The sequence below is a fragment of the Nuphar pumila genome, chromosome 16 (assembly GCF_984573655.1).
Source record: "Nuphar pumila chromosome 16, dmNupPumi1.hap1.1, whole genome shotgun sequence".
Taxonomy (NCBI): Eukaryota; Viridiplantae; Streptophyta; class Magnoliopsida; order Nymphaeales; family Nymphaeaceae; genus Nuphar; species Nuphar pumila.
The window spans coordinates 69,816,418-69,831,402 of NC_143264.1; the positions used below are offsets into that span (position 1 = coordinate 69,816,418).

Below are 14,985 nucleotides of genomic sequence, written 5' to 3' on the forward strand. Positions count from 1 at the left end.
TAATATTTGGTGTTATTAAAGGCACAAAACCATCGAGTATGTAATATCGTGCTTTTTAACACTTAGCCAAATTATGATTTTTTGAAGATTTGGCTAAGTCTGGGAGAAAAATCACTTGGGGCTCAGTTTTTAGATTGATGTCTTTGAGTCTGGGCTTGGCCCAGGTCCCATCGACAAGGTTGCAACGAGCCAATCGAAGCGAGATAAAGAGTTTTATTTTTTACTTTTATATTCAAGCAAAATTAGAGTAAAATTTAGGTTATTTTTAGATAAAATTCAGAATTTGATATTCATGTAATATGTCATTAGAAGCGTCTCAGAATTATGAGTGCAATGATATTTTACTTTTCTAAATTCGGGCTACGGTTGGCCCAAAAATCACGTTTTTTCAAAATTTAAGTAGTTTATCGAAATAGATCCAGAGTTGGATCAGGTTGGATCCGATGTATATAATCCAAATTATTATGGATTTGGATCTTATTTAAGACCTACTTAAGTCTAGATTTAAACCAGATCTTCATCCATTTTTGTTTTTGGTATGGGTTTGGATTTTTGGATCTGGATCCAAATCCAAGCCCCATATTTTTTCAGCTTTAAATTCAATATAAAGCTTTAATTTGGGGTTTAATAAGGTTAAGAATCTTTCTGGGTTAATTTGGCTATTTTTTGAAGTTTTTAGATAATTTTAATTAATTAATATTTAATAATTAATTGAATTATATTAATTATGAATTTTATTTTAGGGTTATTTATGACCTCTTAAAAGAGTCCATATACATGCCTTAGAAAGCTAAAGAAAGATTTAAAAAGAGTTCTAAAAGACTTGAAAAGTTTTAGAAAAAAAAGTCAACATGAAAGTTTTAAAAAACTTGGAAACTAGAGAGAGTTTCCCTATTTTAAAACTCTTCAGCCCTTTTAGAAAAGGCTGAAGAAGAGGAGAACGTCACCCCCTCTCACTCTCTTTATATTAATAAAAAAAAAGAAGGGAAAGAAAGAAAGAGGGAAAAAGGAGAGAGAGAAGAAGGAGAAGAAAGGGAGAAAGAGGAAGAAGAAGAATCTTCTTCTCCAGCCATCCAACCTCTATTTTTCTTGTCTCTTCCGATTTTCATTAAGGTTCAGATTCTCGTTTTTTGATCAAGTGAGAAATCAAGTGCCGAATCGATTTTCATGCAATCATTGGTGTAAATCTATGGTTAAAGAGTGAATCTATGTGTTCACTCTAGAATGTATGGATGAGGATCCATAGATCCTCTTTTATATGGGTGTTTTCGGTTCTTTACATATAAAAATTCTATGTATGGGTTTTCTATACAAAAACAGAATTTTATTTCATGTTAAATGGGCTTTTTAACGCATGTTTCATAGTGAATTTGATTCCTACATTACTGCATAATATACATATGATATTGGATGCATGTATAATTGTTATGAATAGGGAAAAATTTATGTGTGAAAGCATGTATGGTTTCATAATAGTTTACATTAGCATGTCAATATCAAATGCATACTTGGTCTTTGTTTAGGACATTGATGGGTATTCCCATAGTTGGATTCTTGATTTCCTCCCATTATTTTTAAAATGAATTTTTGTATGTGTTAAAACAAAATGTTTATCAATGGTATAAGTGTTTACTTAAAGACTTGTTTTTGGCAAATATCGATGTCGATATAAGGTCCAGGTTAGGAACTTAGTATATGCATAAAAAAATATATGTTGGGACATAAAAAAAAAGGGGGTTTGTTTTTATATATATGTTTTTAGAGGTCTAGCGGTCGGGCCACTGGACCAACCGAGTCCCTTGCAAGTGATACGTTCAATTTCATCTCACAAACTTTATCACTTTGCCTGGTGTACATCAAAAGACCGCAAGCACATGCCATATTTTCTCTTTATAAATGCTAATTTTCTAGCAAATAGTAGCCATGGTAGTTCAAAAAAAATTGCTACTCATCAATTCACCCTTGTCAGTGCAACACACAAATTAAGTCCAGTCACAACAACTAACTCTGCATCCAGTTGGGTATGTGGTGCAGGTCCCATCAGTTGCCTTACCCTGCTATGATCATCTGTTGGGATTCTATATGACTGCACGACTCGCCAGGTTTGGGCTGACTTGACAGTGTCTCGACAGGCCTGCCTGGTCCAGCTGAACCAGTTCAGTTGGATTGGCATGGCCTGTTGTCCATGCAAGGGCCTAGTTGAGTGGACTCGGCTGGGCAAGTTCATAAAAAAAAAAACTTATCTGGGTTGGACTGGCTGGCAGCAGCCTGCACAGGCTTCGGCAGGGCCTGTACACTAGCAGTCAGGCTTGAAGTGGCCTGATAGTCCAGCATACTACTCGGAAGGGGGAGGGGGGGCTACCAGGACTGCACAGGCCCGACCTGTGCAGGTGTGTGCGGGCACTCTGACCTCTCCCAGTCGAATAGGCTCATCCAGGACTGTGTCTATGATTTTCCCAACCGAGTGGGCCTCAGTTGGGGCTGCTAGTAAAAAAAATGTGAGTATGCATATAGATATATATATACATATATATATATATATATACGTATATATATTTATTTATTTATATTTATATATATACACATATATACATATATATACATAGATATGTATATACACATTGTCATGTGTGCTTTCATTTGAGCAAATTATTCGAGTTGCATGGACAAAACACATACCGGTCTTATACGTGACTGTACACTCAAATTACGCATAAGTGAGGATTGAGTTGGCATATGAAAATTTTCAGTTATACTTGTAAGTTTCCCGATTTACTAGTTGTGTCATATTCAGTCCTATGCAAGTGAAGAAATGATGTGTTTTTACTTGTGTTTGATAGATCATGCTAAATCAAAGCATCATTTCAAGGTTGCATCTTGTGCATGTGCATACATTATATTGTTGCATTCACCACCGCTTGATTGTTCATTTGTTTACTTGAGGAAGCTTATGGTGGAATGCATGCATTTGACACGAATACATGTATGAAATGAAAGTATGCACTTATCATGAAAGTGTGAACTCAAACTCATGCATACGAATATTACTGTGTATGCACGTCTTTAAGTTAACATAAATGAATTTGCATTGAAAAACATTTGAAATGAAAGCATAATGGTATGTTATTCATAATGTTTATATATGAATGCATAGATGACCAAAATGGATTATCTTGGGCAGTATGAGCCTCGAGCATGTGATGCTCTGTGTTTTAGTGGTTCTATGCTTTACAATAATCAAACATGATATTGTTGTTCTAATTACATTGTTCTATTGTTGCCACGGGAGTAGGTCGTGAAGAGCTACAAATGTGGATATGCAAGCTTATGTTATTAATTTTGCATGATGAATTGCAAGTAATAAAAATTGACATTAATAACAAGATAAAGAAAAAGAATAATGTAACTTACGATCCCTTAATGGTCCTTCTACGAAAAGGTAATCTTGGGTTTAGTGGTTTGGGAGACCGTGGGGATACTAAAACTCTATGTGCATTGTTGTTGACCCCTGAACCCGATATTGAGGTTTTTCGCCTGATCAAGATTTTAGGGAGAGTCTGCCACTTTGCCTAGGGGTGGTGTGTAGACACAATTATTGTTTTGGTATATCAAGAAAGTGACACTTGTGGATTTGGATGTCCCTAGTGTCTCCGACATTAGATTTGAATGTCTAATGTTTCGAAGGTTGTTCCTTATGCTCATTTGTTTCATTAAGGGTACTTGTATTCAGGATTTCGGTTCTGACACCCCTACTTTTGTGTTTTTTCGCAGCCGCAGGGGATTAGTGAAGTGACTCACTTCTGAGAGAGCTACGAGTGCTAAACGGTTGTTTGACAACTTCACAAATGGACAACGTGATTCTACTTTTCTTTCGTTTTTTGTACATTTACTTATTATTGCACTTTGGTTCTTTTTATGTAATTGTCTCGAGATTACTATTTCTTATTTAATTAATAAAATTTTGGTTTGCTATGGTATAGATGATAAATGTAAGATTCCTTGTGGTTGGTTGGTTATCCAATGAAGAGTAAAACTGTAAAGGCCCCGGGTCTCTGAGAATGTTTCAGCACTTGTTTAAAAAAAATCGGTATTTTTTAAGAGGTATAAGTTGGGGTCGTTACAGGTTTGGTATCAGAGCCACCACAAAATCTTACACTTTTATCATATTTTTTTTAGCATTATGTTTTTAATTTTGGTAAGAGAGTTCTATTCTGAAGCGTCAGCAAGTCGTGCCTTGTGCTCCAGAGCAGTCTCCTTCACTGGTAAGACTATTTAACACTTTTATTTGAAGCATATGAATTCCTTATGATTGATTGTATTTATGGTTTAATTCTCTTTTTTGTGTGAATTTAAAAGTTTTAGTGTGACTATATGAATGTATTTGCTTGGAATCCAACCTAAGGGGGTAGGATCGATAAGGGTTTAATCTTTTTAGCAAAAAAAATTGCACGTGTAGATGTATCGACACAGGGGTGATTTGTCTTCTACCGGTGTTCCCGCAGATTGGCAGGAGCAGAGGGACTTCATGATGAATGCCCTCCAAACATTGATGGAAACAGTGACGGCACAGGCAGAGCAAACAACACAGGCAGCGCGGGCGGCACACACTGCATAGGCGGCGCAGATGACACACGCTGCATAGGCAGCGCAGGTACCTGCATCTATCTCTCTGAGGTGATTTCGAACCTCGATAGGGTTTCTTATGAACGATTCCTGAAGTTGGATCCGCCAACTTTTTTAGGAAAGGCCGACCTAGAGACAACCGAGAGCTGGGTCGAGGAGACTGAGCGGGCGTTTGACGTCCTACCTATGTTCGAGGATAGGAAGACCATATTTGACATGTACCGTCTGAAGGGCAATGCCAAGAAGTGGTGGGACACCCTACGAAGGGTAAAGTTCACCGACATGGACATGAATCCCTAGGAGGTGTTCAGAGAGAAATTCCTGGACACATATTTTCCCGCTTACGCCAAGGAGCAGATGCAACAGAGGTTCCTCAACTTGACTCAGGAAAACATGAGTCTGGTAGACTACACCACTAGATTCTGGAGTCTCGAGAGGTACTGCCCGAACCTCTTTAAGAATGAGAAGACGAGGGCGATGAAGTATATATGTGGGTTGAAGGATGGACTTCAAATTCAGGTGTTGGGAGGCCGACCCACTACCTTGGCAGAGGCAATCGAGACTCTAACAATTTTGAGTGAAGAATAGGAGAGGTTTAGAGGCAGCCCACAGAAGAAGGGCGACAATGGAGGTAGCTCGGCTAGTGGTGCGAGGAAAACCCCTCCTGCGAGCGGCTATACGCAAGGGGGTAAGAGGCAGCGGACCCAGTAGGGATGTCAGTAGAGTGCACAACAAGGACGACCTCAACAAGGTAAACAACAAGGGAAGACGACATTCGTGTGTAACAGGTGTGATAAGAGTCATCATTCGGGCTTTTGTTCGATGTTCAAGGGAGTCTACTACCTGTGTCAGCAGCCTGGGCACGTTGCTACATACTGTCTAAACAAGCCAACGGCTCAAGGAGGACAACAATAGCAACAACAGAGGCCTCAGCAGCAGGGCCAGCATAGGACCAACGGACGAGTCTATGCTGTTACGACAGCTACGCAGGACAATCAAACTGATCTGATCGAAGGTATCTTCTTAGCCGCTGATCATTATACACGTGAAATGTTTGATTATGGTGCTACCTACAGTTGTTTGACACATTTTAATTTTGAGGACAAATTTTTTTAAGGGGGTAGGGATAAAATATCATGCATTTTCACACTTAGACAAATTATGATTTTTCAAAGATTTGGCTAAGTTTGGGAGAAAATTGTTTGGGGCTTAGTTTTTAGACTGATGTCTTTGAGTCTGGGCTTGGCCCAAGTCCTATCGACAAGGTCGCAATGAGCCAATCGAAGTGAGATAAAGAGTTTTATTTTTTTTATTCAAGCAAAATATGGGTTATTTTTGGATGAAATTTAAATTTTGATATTCGTGTAATATGTCATTGGAAGTGCCTTAAAATTATGAGCGCAATGATATTTTACTTTTTTAAATTCAGGCTACGGTAGGCCCACAAATTGCATTTTTCCAAAAATTGAGCAGTTTGTCGAAATAGATCCAGAGTTGCATCGGGTTGGATCTGATGCATATGATCCAAATTATTATGGATTTGGATCTTAGTTAAGACCTACTTAAATCTGGATTTAAACCAGATCTTGATCTATTTTTATTTTGGGTATGAGTTTGGATTTTTGGATCCGAATTCAGATCCAAATCCAAGCCACACATTTTTTCAGCTTTAAATTCAATATAAATCTTTAATTTGAGGTTTAATAAGGTTATGAAGCCTTCTGGGTTAATTTGGCTATTTTTTTGAAGTTTATAGATAATTTTAAATAATTAATTAATTATATTAATTACAAATTTTATTTTAGGGTTGTTTAGGACTTCTTAAAATAGTCCATATACATGCCTTAGAAGGCTAAATAAAGCTTTAAAAAGAGTTCTAAAAGACTTGGAAAGTTTTAGAAAAAAAGAAGTCAACATGGAAGTTTTAAAAAACTTGAAAACTATAGAGTGTTTTCCTATTTTAAAACTCTCCAGTCCTTTTAGAAAAGGTTGGAGAAGAGGAAAACGTCACCCCCTCTCACTCTCTTTATATTAATAAAAAAAAAGAAGGGAAAGAAAGAAAGAGGGAAAAAGGAGAGAGAGAGAAAGGAGAGAGAGAAGAAGGAGAGGAAGAGGAAGAGGAAGAGGAAGAGGAAGAATCTTCTTCTCCAGCCATCCAACCTCTATTTTTCTTGTCTCTTTCAATTTTTATTAAGGTACGGATTCTCTTTTTTTGGATCAAGTGAAAAATCGAATGCCGAATCAATTTTTATGCAATATTTGGTGTAAATTCATGGTTAAAGAGTGAATCTATGTGTTCACTCTAGAATACATGGACGAGGATCCATAGATCCTCTTTTATATGGGTGTTTTCGGTTCTTTACATATAAAAATTCTGTGTATGGGTTTTCTATACAAAAACAGAATTTTATTTCATGTTAAAGTGGGCTTTTTAACACATGTTTCATACTGAATTCGATTCCTACATTATTGCATAATATACATATGATATTGGATGCATGTATAATTGTTATGAATAGGGAAAAAATTGTGTGTGTAAGCATGTATGGTTTCATAATAGTTTACATGAGCATGTCAATATCAAATGCATACTTGGTCTTTGTTTAGGATATTGATGAGTATTCCCATAGTTGGATTCTTGAGTTCCTCCCATTATTTTTAAAATGAAATGTTTATCAATGGTATAAGTGTTTACTTAAAGACTTGTTTTTGGCAAATATCAATGTCGATATAAGGTCTAGGTTAGGAACTTAGTATATGCATAAAAAAATATATGTTGGGTCATAAAAAAAAAGGGGTTTGTTTTTATATATGTGTTTTTAGAGGTCTCACAAACTTTATCACTTTGCCTGGTGTACATCAAAAGACCGCAAGCACATGCCATATTTTCTCTTTATAAGTGCTAATTTTCTAGCAAACAGTAGCCATGGTAGTTAAAAAAAATTGCTACTCATAAATTTACCCTTGTCAGTGCAACACACAAAGTCCAGTCACAACAGCTAACTCTGCATCCAGTTGGATATGTGGTGTAGGTCCCATTAATTGCCTTACCCTGTTATGAGCAATTGTTGGGATTATATACGACTCCACGGCTGACCAGGTTTGGGCTGACTTGGCAGTGTCTCGACAGGCCTGCCTAGTCCAGCTGAACCGGTTCAGCTAGCCCGGCTTGGCCTGCTGTCCATGCAGTGGCCTAGTTGAGTGGACTCGACTGGGCAAGTTCAAAAAAAAAAAAATCTGGCTGGCAGCAGCCTGCACAAGCCTCGGCAGGGCCTGTGCACTGGCTGTCAGGCTTGAAGTGGCCTAACGGTCCTATTGTTTGCTGTTTGCATACTACTCAGAAGGGACGGGGCGCGGGGGGGGGGGGGGGGGGGGGGGCTGCCAGGCCTGTGCAGGGCTTGTGTGCAGGCACTCTGACCTCTCCCAGTTGAGTAGGCTCGGCTGGGACTGTGTCTATGATTTTCCCAGCCAAGTGGGCTCGACTGGGACTATGTCTATGATTTTCTCAGTCAAGTGGGCCTCGATTGGTGCTGCTAGTAAAAAAAATGTGAGTATATATATATATATATGTGTGTGTTTCATAAATCTCCCGATATTTTAAAAATCTCTTAAGAAATTGCCTTTTTAAACTTTCATGTAATTTCTCTCATGATTTTTCCTGAGATTTTCATAAATCTCGCGATATTTATCACTATGATGACTAATGACATAGCAAATCAATTACCACGATCGATGTTGTTTACGCAACTCCAATCTATAGTTTAAAGATGTGACATTAATATATGTTAAGTCAAACTAAAATCTAACATCATATTTGCGCTTACAACTTTATAACAATAAATTAAAAAATTTAGGATGGTGGGTTTTAGTAAGCTACTGTTGTTTATCTTTTTTTTTTAAAGGCAAGCTGAGGTTAGGCAGATCCTACCACTTATACAATTATACCATTGGGTTTTGAACCAGCAACGTCCCAACACAAGCTGCTCCTACCAGACAAGCGGAGCCCCTATTGTTTTGGCAAAATTGTCTACACAGCTAGAGAGAGTGTTTTTACCCACGAGAGCTCATCTTTTTCGGTTTAGGGCGACCGTGGTTTGTCACCCTGACATAGAACGTTCATGGTTCCAAACTTACGGCCGGCGCGTTCTTCAAAGTTTGCTTGAAGCTAGGCGTACTCTTGGAGCAGGACTCAGGAGATCGGAAAGGTTTTCTTTACCAATCGAAGCTAGGCTAATGTACAGTCAGAAAAAACCAGTGAGTGCGTATGGCTGTCTGTATCACTGCTCAGCGATTGAACAGGGTACATCACTCACGGATGACGTAATTTAAAAAGGAAAAAAAAGAAAGGATGTAGCACGATGGTTACGTACGCAGCGCAACTACAAGTACTCCATCTTTTATTAACAGCATCGACAGGCTAACCACTACGTCCTACTACTCTGTGCTGAACAGATGGATAAAGGCATCGATCGAAGCCGAGGAGGTGGGAGGGAAGCCCTTGGAGAAGATGGCCTTGACCAGCACGGCGCGCTCCCTGACCCCGGCGTCGCCCATCAGCTTTCTCACCCCTTTCACCACGTCCTCCTTGCTCACGTCCCGGCCGCGGGCGGACCGGACCGCGAAGCCCACCCTGAGGTGGTTCGCCACCAGAATGGTGGTCTGGTGCTGGTCCCCGCGGATGGGCCACGCCAGTATCGGCACCCCGTGGACGAGCGACTCCAGCGTCGAGTTCCACCCGCAGTGAGACAAGAACCCGCCGGTCGACCTGTGGCTCAGGATCAGAAGCTGCGGAGCCCAGCCGCGTATCACCAGCCCCCTCCCTTCCACCCGCTTCTCGAACCCCTCCGGCACCAAGCCGAGCCACGGATCGTCACCCGTCGTCGTCGTCGGCGGCGGGCCGCCGAACGGAGAGCCCCTTCTCACGTTGGCTTGGATCACCCAGACGAACGGATGCCCCGACTCCTCCAGGCCGGCGGCCAGCTCGGCGAGCTCCGACGTGCTGGGGCTCAACTCGCTCCCGAAGGACACGAAGACCACCGAACCGGGCGGCTTGGAGTCCAGCCACGCCTCCACCTCCTCCTCGGTGACCCTCGAGCTCTTTTTGGCTCGGACCACGCCGTCGCGGAGCGGCTTGCCGGCCGATTCCCATAGCTGGGGCGGCAGGAGCGGGCCCACGCCGAAGGCCTTCTTCTTGGCCTCCCTGGCGATGCAGTCGATGAACGGGCGCTCCAGCTCGTCGCACGTGTTGAACAGGAACGCCGTCGCCCCCTCTACCTCCGGCACCCATGGCGGAAACCGGCGACCTCCCGGCAAGAAAGGCGGAGGAATTCCGCCCGGTCCGATCATCGGCGGCGGCATTTGGCCAGCCGGAGGCTTGAAGATCAGATCGGCGTACGTCAGACAGAGGGTTTCCGGCAGGCCGTCGATGGAGACGGGGTCTTCGGGGTTCATGTTTTCGAGCTGCAAGTGGTAGCCGACGTACTCCAAGACGCAGGCGCAGGTGCCGTTGGTGAAGAAAGCGGCGGAGGGGACGGAGTACCGTCGGCAGACCTCGATGGCCCAGCCGACGAGGGCGTCGACGATGACGCAGACTGGCGGAGCTGCGCCGGGGACGGTGCGCTTGGCGAGGAGCTCGGCGAAGGGCTCAGCCATGAGGTGGGAGCGGAAGAACATGTGCTGGCCCTGTGGGGCGGGCGGCAGCGAGAGCTCGGCGATGCGGACGAGCGGGTGGTCGCAGGCTGCGGAGATGGAAGCGGAGAGCTCCGACGGGACGACGATGGTGACGGTGACCCCGCGGGAGGCGAGCTGAAGGGAGAGCTGCGTGCACGGGAAGAGGTGGCCTTGGCCGTGGGAAGGGATCACCATCATCTCCATCTCCCTCCTTTCTTTTCCTAGCAGTGAAGCGAGCTAATGATTCAGTGAAGCGAACTAACGACAGGTGAGATGGGGAAGGAGCGTTCAGATCAAGTCAGTTTATAGAATGAGATTTTTTCTCATCCAACAATCGTGACCGATGAGAGAGGCTCTAGGATTGTTCCACGTGTTTGGTTACTTTTTTCTGCCACAAGGATAGATAACGGCGTTGGTAACTTTTTCTTTTCTCAAACAGTGATAGCGCCGTTAAACATGATTTTAGTGGTCCTTTTTCTGCTTTTATTATTTTTTTAAAATCATGTTTAACAGTGCGGCGAAAAAAAGTAACCAACACGTGGAAGCAATCTTAGAACCTCTCAACGGTCATGATTGTAGGAAGAATAAAAATCTCATTCTAGAAATGACCAGATCTGAATCCTGGGGAAGCTAAGAGAGAGTGTGGTTGAAGGTTAGTTGGTCTGACAGTCATCGATGACGTTGACGATGAGATACGGCCTACAGGCCGTTGACTGAAAGATACGGTCTTCTACAACAAGCCTCCCTGTTTTTTCCTGGTTTCTGAAGATCTCGTGATAAAATCGGGAACCTTTTTTACCACGGCAAAAACCATTCATAGACGGTCACGGTTCAACTTAAAAATGAAGGTTATAAGCTTTTCAACATCAAAGCATTCAGCTCGTGATGCTTTTTTTCCCTTATAATATATATATATATATATATATATATATATATATATAGGATAAGAGAAAAACTAATTGGTTTTGTTTTCTTAAGGTTAAGGATTATGAACGATTTATTTTCTTCTTTATTTATGTTTATTCCCCTGAAATTGGTGAAATAAATGTTTGATACAATCTTATTTGGATTTGCATTGTTTACTGTGCCTTACATCTCAAGAACAACATATGGCAGGTGCTCCTGATCCAAACAGGGATGGCAGTGGACAGGGGGAAACGGGGATGAAGGTTAAAATCAAAGCCCATGTGGGAATGGAGGCGGGGATGAACTTACACTTTCTCCTACCTAATCCCGCCCCGATTTCTGTCTTGTCCGGACCTATTCGGTTCCCAATCCTTTTTTAGGGATGGCAATGGACCAAGGGGAAACGGAGCCCCATCCAGGGGATGGAGGTTAAAATCAAAGCCCATGTGGGAATGGAGGTGGGGATGAACTTAAGCTTTCTCCCCACCTTGCCCCGCCCCGATTCGTGCCTTGCCCTGCTCCGTTCCGTACCCAATCTTTTTTTAGGGATGGCAATGGACCAAGGAGAAACGGAGCCCTATCCTGCCTCGCTTAGTTTAGACCGAGGATGGAGGACATGAAACGGGGATGAAAGCAGGTTAAAATCAAAACCCGTGCGAGGATGGAGGCAGGAATGAAGGGCAGGATTTTTGAGACAGGGGGAAGGTGGAGACCTTGTCCCCCACCTCAGTGCACCACCTTTCCTAAATCCAAATAAAAAAATTATGCAAACGTTTTGATTTGATTTTTTTGTCTGTTACAGAACAAACAAATTTCTCACAAATAGCATCAACTTTAATTAATAGGCTAACTAAAAGAAGAGTTTACTCATTTAATAACAAATATCGAAGAAATCAACAAGAGAAATATACATAAAAAAAGCACATTGCTCCACGGATGACACAACAAGTAGCGATGCATGCTGGAGAAGGTGGGCTACAATGAGACACTTTTTTAATGTGATCTCTTCTTTTTCTTTGTTTGGAAGCGTAGTGTCATTCCATAAGCCAGGGATGCCAAGCATACCTGGTTTTTATGATCTTCAGTAATTCAAATTCTTATGTACTTTGGTATTTTATTTTTAACCATGGTTAACAATTAATAATCTCTCTCTCTCTCTCTATATATATATATATCATATGTCCTTTCCTTTTGTCCAAGTGTCAGTCAGTTCTTTCCCTCTACCTCTCAAAGTAATTTTAGAGAGAGAAAGCAACTCAGGCTATCATCTCAGTCAGTTCTTAAAATGTCAGGTGTTTATATAAAATATTTGAAACCCAAGACAGTCAAACATAAATTTGACATATATGATGTGCGTATATGTAAATTTTCCTTAATCAAAATGTCTTGACCCCGCTTTTCCTCGTTGACTGAAAAGCAGTAGTTTATAAATATTGATGGATGGAGCCTAGACGGGCAGTGTTGGTTCAAATCTCATCAACCCAAGCTTGGCCACTCCCTGTAGTCGAGGGGTAAGCCCTCAGAACTTTACACCGACATGGACAATGAACACAGTACAGCAGGCTGAGCCAGCGCGGCTAGGTCTCTGCGCCTGAGGCGGTTTCTCGAGTAAAAAAAAATGTAAGAACAATTAGAAAAAAGTAGCTGCCTTATTCCTTTTAAACATGTCAATATAGAAGGAAATATGGTCTTTGATTCAATTCAAGTTGGCTCCTTTCTCTGATTGTTCTTATTACGATTCCATCAAAATGCAATGGATTTTGAATAGGGGTCTTGAACCACGTATTGCACTTAAAAACATGGAACTCTCCATAGAAACACTGCCAACTTACGAATGAAGTGAAAATTTACAAAAGTTACTCAGGAGAGTTATTTACGCGTAGAATTAGCGATGCAGTATGTTTTGTGGAGCTCCAAGTACTTTATAAAGTACTCGGCCCGATCACCTAACCAAGTCTCCTACTCTGCCAGGAAGAGATGGACGAAGGCATCGAGTGAAGCCGAGGAGCTAGCCGGGAACCCTGACGAGAAGATGGCCTTGACCTGAGCGGCGCGCTTCCTCACCTCGGCGTCGCTCATCAGCTTCTCCACCCCTGTCACCACGTCCTCCTTGCTCACGACTCGATCGCGGGCGGCTCGGATCGTGAAGCCCACCCTCAGGTGGTTCGTCACCAGGATGGAGTTCTGGTTCTGATCCCCGCGGACGGGCCACGCTAGGATCGGCACGCCGCAAGCTAGCGACTCCAGCGTCGAGTTCCAGCCGCAGTGGGTGACGAAGCCGCCGGTCGACCGGTGGCTCAGGATCAGAAGCTGCGGAGCCCAGCCGCGTATCACGAGTCCCCTCTCTCCCACCAGCCTTTCGAACCCCTCCGGCACCACGTCGAGCCACAGATCCTTCTTCGGCCCCGTCGCGCCGGCGCCGACCATTCCCACCTCTGCTTGGATCACCCAGATGAACGGCTGCCGAGACTCCTCTAGACCGACGGCTAGCTCGGCGAGCTCCGACGCGCTGGGGCTCACCTCGCTCCCGAACGACACGAAGACGACTGAGCTCGGCGGCTTGGAGTCGAGCCACGCCTCGACTTCCTCCTCAGTGACGCTCGAGTTCCTCTTGGCTCGGACCTTCCCGTCGCGGAGCGGCGCGCCGGCCGATTCCCAGAGCCTGGACGGCAGTAGCGGGCCAACCCCGAAGGCCTTCCTCTTCGCCTTTCCGGCCATACAGTCGATGAACGGGCGCTCGAGCTCGTCGCAAGTGTTGAAGAGGAAGACCACCGCCCCCTCTATCTCCGGCATCCACGGCGGCAGCCGGCGATCCCTGGGCCCGCCGCGTCCGACGATCGGAGGCTGCTGGTTGGAGAGATCGGCGCACGTCACTCGGAGGGTTTCGGGAAGGCCGTCGACGGAGACGGGATCGTCTGGGTTCATGTCTTCGAGCGGCAAGTGGTAGCCGACGTACTCCAGGGCGCAGGCGCAGGTGCCGTTTGTGAAGAAAGCGGCAGTGGGGACGGAGTGCCGCTGGCAGATCTCGACGGCCCAGCCGACGTGGGCGTCGAAGATGACGCAGGCTGGAGGAGGAAGGCCGGAGGCTACCCGCCGGGCAAGGAGGTCGGCGAAGGGCTCGGCCATGAGGCGGGAGCGGAGGAAGGTGAGGTGGCGAGGAGCGTCCGGTGGCGGTGAGGGCAGGTTAAGCACCGCGATGCGGACGAGCTGGTGGCCGGCGACGGCGGCGGAGATGGAAGGGGAGAGCTCCGGCGGGGTGGCGATGGTGACGGTGACGCCGCGGGAGGCCAGCTGAAGGGAGAGCTGCGTGCACGGGAAGACGTGGCCTTGGCCGTAGAACGGGATCAACATCATCTCCATGCCGCTGCCCATCTCTCTCTCTCTCTCTTCTTTGTTTCCTTTTTCCATCCGGTTGGGAAGGGTTTGTAAGCAATTAAGGAGAAAAAAAAAGGTGTGGCTGACCTTTAGTTGGAGTGTTGGGGTAAAATAGCACATCCGTGTACTGTCAAAAGACAGCAGCTCAAAGTAATTCAATTCGTCATTTCCAGCTGTTTCTTTAAAAAAAAGTTAGGGACTATCTTAAAAGAGGAGTGTTAGCTGCCTACCACTCTTAATAATGTTATTTTTTTTGTTACCATGGTGGTATCCCATATGGTAAACGGGGTCATGTGTGAAGCTGAAGGCCCACGATCGAATCCTTCTGTCACATGGGGCGGCTGCTGTTCTATTAGGGGTCCATCTAACCCGCCTTAAAAAAAAAAATGTTATTGTTTTTTGGTAAAAAAT

At 43.9% G+C, this 14,985-nt stretch overlaps 2 protein-coding genes across 2 annotated transcripts; both read right to left on the reverse strand.

Moving 5' to 3' along the window:
- Nucleotides 1-8,859: 8,859 nt before the first annotated feature.
- LOC149813455 (putative UDP-glucosyl transferase 73B6) lies at nt 8,860-10,633 on the reverse strand. The gene has a single exon (XM_089991471.1). The coding sequence runs from the start codon at nt 10,495-10,497 to the stop codon at nt 9,058-9,060; it is 1,440 nt and encodes a 479-aa protein (XP_089847597.1). The 5' UTR covers nt 10,498-10,633; the 3' UTR covers nt 8,860-9,057.
- A 2,352-nt stretch (nt 10,634-12,985) lies between these two features.
- LOC149813456 (putative UDP-glucosyl transferase 73B6) lies at nt 12,986-14,633 on the reverse strand. Its single transcript, XM_089991464.1, has one exon. It carries the CDS (start codon nt 14,605-14,607, stop codon nt 13,159-13,161), a length of 1,449 nt encoding a protein of 482 aa, XP_089847590.1. The 5' UTR covers nt 14,608-14,633; the 3' UTR covers nt 12,986-13,158.
- Between the last annotated feature and the right edge of the window lie 352 nt (nt 14,634-14,985).